Source organism: Pristis pectinata, chromosome 2, assembly GCF_009764475.1.
Source record: "Pristis pectinata isolate sPriPec2 chromosome 2, sPriPec2.1.pri, whole genome shotgun sequence".
Lineage (NCBI taxonomy): Eukaryota > Metazoa > Chordata > Chondrichthyes > Rhinopristiformes > Pristidae > Pristis > Pristis pectinata.
This window is the reverse complement of record NC_067406.1, coordinates 44,951,855-44,964,103: the sequence shown is the minus strand read 5'-3', so window position 1 is coordinate 44,964,103 and position 12,249 is coordinate 44,951,855. Positions and strand designations below refer to the sequence as shown.

The 12,249-nt window shown below is 42.3% G+C and overlaps 1 protein-coding gene across 2 annotated transcripts in view; it reads left to right on the top strand.

Annotated features, from left to right (window-relative positions):
- Positions 1-12,019, top strand: part of stoml2 (stomatin (EPB72)-like 2) — a 36,913-nt gene extending 24,894 nt beyond the window's left edge. For both annotated transcript variants that reach the window (XM_052035444.1, XM_052035453.1), the window contains exons 5-10: positions 140-241; positions 5,998-6,132; positions 6,714-6,858; positions 7,356-7,435; positions 7,554-7,682; positions 11,622-12,019. In XM_052035444.1, the coding sequence (XP_051891404.1) occupies positions 140-241; positions 5,998-6,132; positions 6,714-6,858; positions 7,356-7,435; positions 7,554-7,682; positions 11,622-11,747 (717 nt within the window). In that variant the 3' untranslated portion in view covers positions 11,748-12,019. The remainder of the gene's footprint in view (positions 1-139; positions 242-5,997; positions 6,133-6,713; positions 6,859-7,355; positions 7,436-7,553; positions 7,683-11,621) is intronic.
- Positions 12,020-12,249: the final 230 nt, after the last annotated feature.

The following is a 12,249-nucleotide window of genomic DNA, read 5'->3' as shown; positions in this document are numbered from 1 at the left end:
GGAGCTGAGCCATGAATACTCTCCCATCCAGTGTCGGTGAGGAGTACTACCCAATTACTTTTTAATGATTAATTGATAATGGATAATAGTGGATTGTAGTAGTTATAACAACATCTTAATTGTTATTCTTCTATTTTAGGCAAGTTATGGAGTTGAAGATCCTGAGTATGCAGTTACTCAGCTGGCCCAAACAACCATGAGATCTGAACTTGGGAAGCTCTCATTGGACAGTGTTTTCAGGGTGAGTAATATAATTCAGTTCTTTTTTATGGCTGTTTATTTGCAGTTGTTGTTAACATATCTGGTTCTAAGAAAGTTGGTGCAGTCCTACCAGTTGGAATACTGGATTGAAAACGCAGCTCCTGTTATTGTTTGAGGGAAAGAGATGAAGGAATAGTGACAAATGGCCATTGAAATTATTGGTATTGGTTTATTATTGTCACTTGTACTGAGGTACAGTGAAAATCTTGTCTTACAAACCGATCGTACAGGTCAATTCATTACACAGTGCAGTTACATTGAGTTAGTACAAAGTGCATTGATGTAGTGCAGGTAAAAACAGTACAGAGCAAAGTGTCACAGCTACAGAGAAAGTGCAGTGCAATAAGGTGCAAGGTCACAATGAGGTAGGTCGTGAGGTCATAGTCCATCTCATTGTATAAGGGAACCATTCAATAGTCTTATCACAGTGGGGTAGAAGCTGTCCTTAAGTCTGGTGGTACGTGCCCTCAGGCTCCTGTGTCTTCTACCCGATGGAAGAGGGGAGAAGAGAGAATGTCCCGGGTGGCTGGGTCTTTGATTATGCTGGCTGCTTCACCAAGACAACGAGAGGTAAAGAGTCCAAGGAGGGGAAGCTGGTGTCTGTAATGTGCTGGGCTGTGTCCACAACTCTCTGCAGTTTCTTGCGGTCCTGGGCAGAGCAGTTGCCATACCAAGCCGTGATACATCCAGATAGGATGCTTTCTATGGTGCATCGGTAAAAGTTGGTGAGAGTCAAAGGGGACAAACTAAATTTCTTTAGCCTCCTGAGGAAGTAGAGGCGCTGGTGAGCTTTCTTGGCCTGTGGCTTCTACATGATTTGACCAAGCCAGGCTGTTGGTGATGTTCACTCCCAGGAACTTGAAGCTCTTAACCCTCTCGAACCTCAGCACCATTGATGTAGACAGGTGCATGTACGCCGCCCCCTTTCCTGGAAGTCAATGACCAACTCTTTTGTTTTGCTGACATTGAGGGAAAGGTTGTTGTCATGACACCATTCCACTAAGCTCTCTATCTCCTTCCTGTACTCCGACTCATCGCTGTTTGAGATACGGCCTACAACGGTAGTATCATCTGCAAACTCGTAGATGGAGTTAGAGCAGGTCTAACGTAGGTGTCTTTACTGTCCAGATGCTCCAGAGCTGAGTGTAGGGCTAGGGAGATGGCATCTGCTGTAGACCTGTTTCGGCAATAGGCGAATTGCAATGGGTCCAGGTTGTCTGGTAGGCTGGAGTTGATGCGTGCCATGACCAACCTCTCAAAGTACTTCATGATGGTGGATGTCAGAGCCACTTGGTCAGTAGTCATTAGACTTGTAACCTTGCTTTTCTTTAGTACCCGGGAGGATAGTGGCCTTCTTAAAACAGGAGGGAACCTGAGGTTGAAGCAGGGAGAGGTTGAATATGTCCGCAAATACTTCTGCCAGCTGATCAGCACAAAATCTGAGCACGCGGCCCTGGGGACACCATCTGGGCCAGGTGCTTCCTCGTGTTCACTCTCCGGAAGACTGATCTTGCGTCCTCCACTGTGATCACAGGTTCAGCTGCGTTGGTGGCTGTCAGGGTGGATGGTGACAATCCACTTCCCTTTTGTTCAAAACGCGCATAGAAAACGTTAAGTTCATCAGGAAGGGATGCACTGTTGTTAGCTATGTAAGTCCTGCCATAACTGACGGCTGGTCAGGGACTCTATTTTGAGTCAGTATTGCCTCTTGGCATCACTGATAGCTTTCCGAAGGTCATACCTCGATTTCTTGTACAGATCAGTATCACCAGATTTGTGTGCAGCAATCCTGTCCTTCAATAGGGAGTGGATCTCCCGGTTCATCCATGGTTTCCTGTTTGGGAACACCCGTATTGTCTTCTTTGGCACACAGTCCTCCACACACTTGCTGATAAAGTCTGTGATGGTGTTAGCGGCATACTCATCAAAGCTGGCAGCTGAGTCTTTGAACATGGACCAGTCCACTGTCTCAAAGCAGTCACGTAGGAGCGAATCTGCTTCCTCAGACCAGCACTGCACAACTCTCTGTACCAGATCCTCCCGTTTCAGTTTCCGTTTGTATGCAGGGAGAAAGAGCACAGCCTGGTGGTCTGATTTCCCAAAGTGAGGATGAGGGATGGAAGGCATCTTTTGATGGTTGTATAGCAATGGTCAAGGGTGTTGGCGCCCCTGGTGGAGCAGGAGATGTGCTGATAGTATTTTAGTAACACATTCTTGAGGTTGGCCTGATTGAAGTCCCCTGTGATGATGAAGAGGACCTCAGGGTATCCTGTCTCAAGGTTGTTGACCACTGAGTATTGCTCATTGAGTGCAGGCTTCATGTCTGTCTGTGGTGGGATATAGACTGCCATCAGGATAGCTGAAGCGAACTCCCTTGGCAGGTAGAATGGTCGACACTTCACCGTTAGATATTCCAGGCTGGGTGAGCAGGAGCTCGCCAGGACCGTCACGTCCGAGCACCACAAGTTGTTGATTAAGAAGCAGACCCCTCCTCCTTTAACTTTGCCTGAGGATTCTGTACGGTCCATTCGATGGACTGAGAAGCCCTCAGGTTGAATAACAGAGTCAGGTGAGACAGGTGTGAGCCACGTTTCAGTGAGACATGGTACACAACAGTCCCTCAGTTCTCTTTGGTAGGTCAGTCTTGCCCTTAGTTCATCAACTTTGTTCTCAATGGACTGGACATTAGCTAGTAGTATGCTGGGGAGGGGGGGGTCTTGTAACCACATTGTTTCAGCTTCGCCTGCAGCCCAGCCCTCTTGCCACATTTCCAAGATACACGGCGGCGACTCTTCGTTTTTGAAGTGGAGCCACCAGGTAAGTTATTGTTTAGGGTCAGACCTGTAGGACCTGGAGTGGATTCCCCTGGAGTGGATGGTAAGTATCTTCTCCTTGCTAGACTTTAACAACCTGGAGCGGATTCACCTGGACTGGAAGGTAAGTGACTGCCAGTGAACAGACTAGGAAGACCTGGAGTGAATCCACCTGGACTGGGAGGTAAGCTTGGAGAAGCAGCTTGATATGCAGCTTGGAGGAGAAGACGGAGTTGATGATGTGCCCATGATAATGTGACTTCTTCTAATTGGTGAGATCCACGAGGATGGTGATGGGGGACATTGTGAGGATAATGTGTGTGTTTCATCGTGTAGACAAATATGCTGCAGTCAAAAGATACCAGTGAACGAGGGTTTAGGGTTATATTATTGGACTAGTAATCCAGGAGCCTGGACTAAAGGTCCAGAGACATGCACCAGAACGGGTGAGGAATTAAAATTCATTTAATTAAAAAAAAAACTGGAATTAAAAATGGTAATTGTAAAACTGCGAGATTGTCGTTTTAAAAACCCAGATGGTACACTTATGCCCCACAATTCAGGATATCTTCTGTCCTCAGCTGATCTAGTCTTTGTGTGATTCTAAATCCACAACAATGTGGTGTACTCTTTATTTCCCCCAACCCCCAATTTGACAGACTAACTGACTCATTTGTACCAAAAAAAAACGACAAAACATTCATTGCAGTTAGCCTCTTCCATCTTCCTTTTCCTCTTCCATCGGGTAGAAGATACAGGAGCCTGAGGGCACGTACCGCTAGACTTCTACCTCACTGTGATAAGACTATTGAACAGTTCCCTTATGCAGTGAAATGGACTATGACTTCACAACCTGCCTTGTTGTGACCTTGCACCTTATTGCACTGCACTTTCTCTATAGCTGTGACACTTTACTCTGTACTGTTATTGTTTTTACCTGTACTACATCAATGCGCTTTGTATTAACTCAATGTAACTGCACTGTGTAATGAATTGACCTGTACGATTGGTTTGTAAGATATGCTTTTCACTGTACCTCGGGACAAGTGACAATCATAAACCAATACCTTAACTACAGCTTTAATATGACTTGTTAAGTGAAGTATCTGGTTTTCATGCAACAGGGAGGAAACATCCCCAGAGATGTTCCGCTCATCCCTTCCCACCAATCCCCTTCCAGGCACATCCCTGTAACCGCGCTAAGTGCTACACCTGTCCCTATACCTCCTCCCTCACGACCATTTAGGGCCCTAAACAGTCCCTCCACGTGAGGCAGTCCTTCACATGTGAATCAATTGCATCCAGTGCGGACTCCTCTACATTGGTGAGACCTGATGGAAATTGGGGGATCGCTTCGTCGAGCACCTTTACTCTGTCTGCCATAACAGCCAGGATCTCCCGGTGGCCAGCCATTTTAATTCCACTTCCCATTCCCACACCAACATGTCTGTCCACGGCCGCCTTTATTGCCAAGTTGAGACTAGATGCTGAGGAACAGCACTTCATGTTCCACCTTGGTAGTCTCCAACCTGATGGCATGAAGATCAATTTCTCTAACTTCCGATAACCACTCCCCTTTATTTTCCCTTATCCCACCAGCCCCATCACCCCTTCTCTTTCCCCTCCCCCACCCTCTCGATCTGCCCATCACCCACACATTCCTCCCTCTGGTTCCCTCCCCTCACCTCTTTCCCTTTATTCCATGGCCCGGTCCACTCTCCTCTCCTATCAGATTCCGTCTTTTTCAGCCCTTTGTCACTTCCACCCATCGCTTCCCAGTTTCTTGCATCATTCCCACTCTCCCCCTCTCCCACTTGCCTATCTTCCACCCTCACCTGGATTCACCCATCACCCACCAGCTCTTGCTGCACCCCCTTCCCCCACCCTTTTATACTGGCCGTCTGCCCTCTTTCTTTCCAGTCCTGGTGAAGGGTCTCAACCTGAAATAGCGACTGTCCATTTCCCTCCATAGATGCAGCCTGACCTGCTGAGTTCCTCCAGCATCTTGTGTGTTGCTCCAGATTTCCAGCATCTGCAGTCTTTCTTGTGTATTCCCAGAGATTTAATGGCTCAAAACGTGTTTTTGCATTTCCCAGGACATTGTGCACATTTGAATAAAGCACCTGCCTTAATGACAAAATTGACAGTCTCCATAAAAGAAGCAGAATTAAGACCAATCTTTATCATCACATCTGACAAATGGCAGGGGTTCATCACATATACTTCCCTAAAATCAAATTTTGAAATACAGAACAGCTTCACTGTGTAGTTTGCAGAATTCGTGCAGAGCCATATAGTATTAGCCCATAAAGTTGTTGTTATTTTGATTTAGTTGCAATTAAGATAAGATATCTTTATTAGTCACATGTAATGCATCTTTTGCGTGGAGTGTTCTGGGGGCAGCCCGCAAGTGTCGCCACACTTCCGGTGCCAACATAGCATGTCCACAACTTCCTAACCCGTACGTCTTTGGAAAGTGGAGGAAACCAGAGCACCCGGAGGAAACCCACGCAGACACGGGGAGAACGTACAAACTCCTTACGGACAGCGTTGGGAATTGAATCTGGGTCACTGATGCTGTAAAGCATTACGCTAACCACTACACTACCATGCCCAAATCCCAAATGACACTGAAAATTGATTCATCTGTTTGACAGAAAATTTAATGACTGATATTGACCAATTTTACAAAACGCTGATGAAAACAGAAGAAAGTTCAGTATTGAAAGTAAACTTAAAAGCTATCATCATTGTAACGTATATCTTGTAATTTTTCTAATTCTTGAAAGAAACATAAATGTATTGAAAATGCTCTAATTCTGTTAGTTTAAGTTGATATTCATCTTTCTGACACTGAAAGGCAATGGTTCATTTCCATGTTTCATGTGGAAGACCCAAGATTTCCTCTCATATTGCTTTACAGGAAAGAGAAGTATTGAACATGAATATGGTAACTCAAATAAATCAAGCTGCAGATACATGGGGAATCCGCTGCTTGAGATACGAGATCAAGGATATCCATGTTCCACCTAAAGTGAAGGAAGCCATGCAGATGCAAGTACGTATGAGCTTTGAAGTTTTCCTCAAGGAGAAAAAAATTGGTTCATTAAATATTCTGTGGCTGGGAAGCATTATATTCTCCAAGAATATACAATAGAGGGGACAATCACACCACAACTAATTTAGAATATTTACTTTTTTTGCTTTATTTATTTTTTCCACAATAGAAGTTAAAGAAAATTTCCTTCTGATTAAATATTGGTAGTTCCTGTCTATTATGAAATGTGTTTTGCGTCATTTTTCACATTCCTCGCTCTCCATTTTCTTCCTTTCTTGATGGAAGAACATTTGCAATCATGTTCATAGTCTTACCATTTTTTCAGTGTTAATCAAAAATGCATACAACGTTCCTGAGGCAACATCTATGTGAATGACTAGCTATCCATGTAGTTTATTGCAGTTCCATACAGCAGATTGCAGCTAAATATTTGTCATCTATGTAGGTTGAGTAAGTTTAGAACAGGTAATTTTGTGCTGTACAATTTATTATCTTTTTGACAATATTTAACGGTTCTGCCTGACATCTAATTTGATGTTATAAAGAGAATGTGGATTGCTTATTTGGTTGCACCATTTTAGGTTGAGGCTGAAAGAAAAAAGCGTGCTACTGTGTTGGAATCTGAAGGGGCCAGAGAAGCTGAAATCAATATTGCAGAAGGGAAGAAACGGTCTCGAATTCTGGCTTCTGAGGCAACAAAAGCAGAAAAGATCAATCAAGCTGCAGGTAGGCTCTAAACTGATGCACTAATTTTTATTCTTCTTGCAAGGTCTCCTTGTGCTACAGAAATTAATGTTTTATTCATAGTAAATTGCAAATTCTGATTCGATTGCTGTGTTTCTGAAGTATTTTTAAGAATAATTTATATATGTGTGATGCATAATATTAATCATTTTGCACTATTGTTATTGGTGGGTTAGAAACATGCAACAGTCTTTCTGGTGGTTTCTTAGTGGGATCAATAATGGGAGCAAGATGATATCCTTCTTGTGCTACTGTCAAATAATTGTGTTTTTTGTAGTCCACATAACAGTGTCATCAACTGTTTGTTATATTGGCATCACATATGTCTCCCAGTGAAAGAAAAAAAAACAACTTGACAAATCAAGCTTATTTATTGGTAAAATGATATTGAAGCTAAAAATGGAGCTGCTTGTGTTATGTTTCTGACTTAAATGTCTTGTTGATAATTTTATATATTCCACTTTTTTAACTGTTCATAGGTGAAGCCAATGCAGTCATTGTACAAGCAAAGGCAAAAGCAGAATCTATTCAAATGCTTTCTGAAGTCCTTGGTCAACAAGTAAGGCAAAGTGAATCCATAGAATTGAATAGCATTCATTTCTGATTTTGTGTTGTCATAGAGTAGGGAGAAAAGATTATTAATTTACATTTCATTTTTTCCCTCATGTGATTAACAGTATGGAAGTCAAGCAGCCTCATTGACTGTAGCAGAGCAATATGTATCTGCCTTTAATAACTTGGCCAAGCAGACCAATACACTTCTACTTCCATCAAATACAGCTGATGTCACTAGCATGGTGTCACAGGTAAGATACCTGTCATGACTTCTTTGCTTTAAGGTGATCTGCCTTTCAGTAGTCTATGTTTTAAAACTATTTGTTGATTTCCAGGATGTGGGCATCACTGGCAAGACCAGCATTTTTTTGCCCTTGAGGAGGTGGTGGTATATATTTTTCTCATTTCAATGGGATTCTTGCAGCTGTTTCACATTTTAATTTGATAGCCTCTTATGGGAATAGACTGCACGTATGGGAATAGTCTGCATGTATGCTACTGAAGTACAGATAACTTCTATCATGTGCCAAAAAAAAAAGGAGCGAATGAGCATGTCTTTGGACTGCTTGGCGAATGGTAATTGTCAAGCCCATATAAGTAATATACAGTAAGTGTTTGATTACAGTTTTGAGAATGACATGGAGATAATTAGTTAATTGTCCTGGGTAATAAAGTGGAAAACAACTTATAGAAAACTTGGAAAGTGATGACCGAAGCTGATTGAGGTCACATTTGAAAGAGATGAAGGCAAAAGAAGAGTAACATCTAAGCAATGGACTAAGAAGAACTTTATTTTGGTGGGTTAACTAAAGGTTAATTGCTTGAGAAAAGTTAAATATGTGGCAGTGAGGAATAGAAAGATAAACTGAAGACCTATAGCTAAAATGAGATTCGAAAAGAGTTTGTTAGATCTGACATCATATATCTCCCAGTGAAAGAAGGAAACAACTTGACAAATCAAGCATATTTGTTGGTAAAATTATGTTGAAGTTGCAAATGGAACTGCTCATGTTATGTTTCTGACTTGTGTTTCTTTCCCCTCTATGTGATAAATATAGAAGGGAAAGTACTGAATTATCTAAGTTATAGAAAGGAAACAAGAAGTGAGTCAGATAACTGTTGAGTAAGAATGCAGATTGCCAATGAACATTAAAGAAAATAGTAAGAGTTTTCATAAACACACAGTTGAGACTACTTGAGTGAATGGAGGAGATGACAGCACCTGATGAGGCACCTGAGCAAAACTTGAATGTGCATCCTGGAAATAAGCATTTTGTGTTTTAAAGAAGCCAACTGGGATTAAAGAGAGCACCAAATGAAATGCATCACACATGCATGATATTTAGGAAATCTCCGTAGGCCATGAAACCTCCTTCCTTTTGAATATCCTCACTTTTAATCGCTCCACCACTGGCTAAAGTGTCTTCAACTGCCAGTGCCTAAACTCTCAAATCCCTCCCTAAATATTCCTGCCCCTTCACCACTCTTCCTACTTGTAAGATGCCCATTTCAGTTTTCTCCTGGCTCAATGTCAAATTTTGTTTGATAAAGGTCCTGTAAATTACTTTGACGTGTTTCCACAATAAGGGGACTGGATAAATTGAGGATCGCATCCCAGTAATTTGCAAAACTCTTGTGTAGTAAATAGAAATTATACCAAAAGAACAAAGGATAGCAGATGTTAAAGGCAATTAATTTGGAAATTAAAAGGAGGTGTGGCATGAGTGGTGTCACAAAATAAATGTCCTAAAGCTCTTGAAAGGTCGCAAACTCCATAGCCATTTTCAATGAAAAAAGATTTGTGAGAATTTAAGCTTGGAAACCAAAGGCCCAATTGACTTGCCTCGATTAGGGGTAGTCTTCAGTAATGTGTAATGTTAAAATTAATGACCCAGATTGTGCTGAAAACTGGCTGGAACCACTGGCAAGTTGCTGGTGCATGTCAGTATGTCCTGAATTTACATGCTATAGTGCACAGACATGTAAATACAGAATGAGTTTGCAGTTGTATCAGAGACAGGTTTACAAATTATGTTCCCCAATATTTTGGGTTTTGTTTAACATTTTGCCTTTACAAGTTTCTGTAAGTACTGGCAATCGTTCAAGAATTCAGTTGCCGTTCTTCATTTGTGAGCTCAGAATAAAAGTATCCAAACCAAAAGTAGTCTGGTATTCACACTTTCCAAGAGGGTTCAGTGAAAAATAGTCAAAATTTGGAAACTTAACCCTCAAATTAACCCTCGGATGACGCTGAGGACAGTGTTGCTAAGGGTAATGGTCTAGAGTATGTAGATATCAAGAGAGAGGATGTGTTGGAGCTGTTAGAAAATATTAGGACAGATAAGTCCCCAGGGCCTGACGGAATATTCCCCAGGCTGCTTCGTGAGGCGAGGGAGGAGATTGCTGAACCGTTGGCTAGGATCTTCGAGTCTTCGTTGTCCACGGGGATGGTACCGGAGGATTGGAGGGTGGCGACTGTTGTCCCCTTCTTCAAAAAAGGTAGTAGGGATAGTCCAAGTAATTACAGACCAGTGAGCCTTATGTCTGTGGTGGGCAAGCTGTTGGAAAGGATTCTTAGAGGTAGGATCTATGAGCATTTAGCGAATCATGGACTGATTAGGGACAGCCAGCATGGATTTGTGAAGGGAAGATTTTGCCTCTCAAGCCTGATAGGATTGTTTGAGGAGGTGACCAGGAAGATTGATGAGGGTAGTGTAGTAGATGTGGTCTATATGGATTTTAGTAAGGCGTTTGACAAGGTTCCACATGGTAGGCTTCTTCAGAAGGTCAGAGGCCAAGGGAACCAGGGAGGCTTGGCCGTGTGGATTCAGAATTGGCTTGCCTGTAGAAAGCAGAGGGTTGTGGTGGAGGGAGTGCATTCAGATTGGAGGGCTGTGACTAGTGGTGTCCCACAGGGATTGGTTCTGGGACCTCTACTTTTTGTGATATTTATTAATGACTTGGATGATGGGGTGGAAGGGTGGGTTAGTAAGTTTGCAGATGACACAAAGATCGGTGGTGCTGTGGATAGTGTGGAGGGCTGTCGAAGCTTGCAGAGGGATATTGATAGGATGCAGAGCTGGGCTGACAAGTGGCAGATGGAGTTCAATCCGGAGAAGTGTGAGGTGGTACACTTTGGAAGGACAAACTCCAAGGTGAAATACAAGGTAAATGGCAGGATTCTGGGCAGTGTAGAGGAGCAGAGGGATCTGGGGGTTCATATCCACAGATCATTGAAAGTTGCCACACAGGTGGATAGGGTAGTTATGAAAGCTTATGGGATGTTAGCTTTCATAAATCATGGGATCGAGTTTAAGAGCCGCGAAGTAATGATGCAGCTTTACAAATCGCCTCATTATGGGAAGGATGTGGAGGCATTGGAAAGGGTGCAGAGGAGATTTACCAGAATGCTGCCTGGATTAGAGAGTATGGATTATGATGAGAGACTAAGGGAGCTAGGGCTTAACTCATTGGAGAGAAGGAGGATGAGGGGAGACACGATAGAGGTATACAAGATACTAAGAGGAGTAGATAGAGTGGACAGCCAGTGCCTCTTTCCCAGGGCACCAATGCTCAGTACAAGAGGGCATGGCTTTAAGTTAATGGGTGGGAAGTTCAAGGGAGATGTCAGAGGGAGGTTATTCACCCAGGGAGTGGTTGGTGCATGGAATGCGCTGCCTGGGGTGGTGGTGGAGGCTGATACGTTGGGCAAGTTCAAGAGATTGTTAGATAAGCATATGGAGGAATTTAAGATAGAGGGATATATGGGAGGAAGGGGTTAGATAGTCTTAGGTGTGGTTTGAAGGTCGGTACAACATGGTGGGCCGAAGGGCCTGTATTGTGCTGTATTGTTCTATGGTTCTAACCCTCTAACATGGAAGATTAAGCCCTGATCTAATTATCCATGATTCCTGTGGGTAATTTTTATTAAATCACATCAGAGATCAGTCCTGGAAGTACTTTCTGCTCTGTGGGTTTACTTCACTGCCTTTATTTGTTAGAATTTCAGTAACGATGATTTTGTCATTAACCATAAGCCTGAGAATTTGGCTTTTAATGCCAAGGTACTTGTGTTTTCTGGTTGATGTATATTCTTTGTGTTTAATTTGCATGCTGTATCTGCTGTCATTGCTTTGACTGGACTGCTCTTTGTGATGAGTATTAACCTATCTACCTTTTATGCATTAAAGGCCATGGGAATTTACAATGCCCTCAATAAACCGGAAGCAATGAAAGAGAAACTGACAATGGATGCTGCTTATACTGAGAAATCGCCACTAGTCAGTGGGAATCAAACATTCCGTTCAGAGACATAATCTGAGATTTCAACTGAATGACAAATGAAAATTGAAATTGCAGAATTTCCCAAATTCTGACTGTTCTGAGATGAAGATTTGTTTTATTCATGTCACAACAATTTTATACTCGTAGAAGAATTGATATCATTGGCTGCCTGTAGCTTATGTTCTTCCTGTTGAACTGCATCATGGATATAAGATTGGATGAATTGATTGGGATCAGTTTGTAAAATTTCCTGAGAAAGAAATTAAATGTCTAATTATTTCTTCTCCAACATCAAAAGTAAATATTTTGGGGTCTCAGTATTTCTTATTTTGTTATGTAACAATTCATATTGTTTGCAACTGGGGATAAAAATGAACAGTTGTGGTGTTTGGGATGATCACAATGTGAGATGTTAACCTTAGCAGGAAAGGGTTTTTGTGTGAAGGAGGAGAAGTTCAGAAAAATGGAAAGGATAAACAAAAGGTATCCTTTGGAACAAATATAACTAATATGACAAATCTGATTTATAATTGT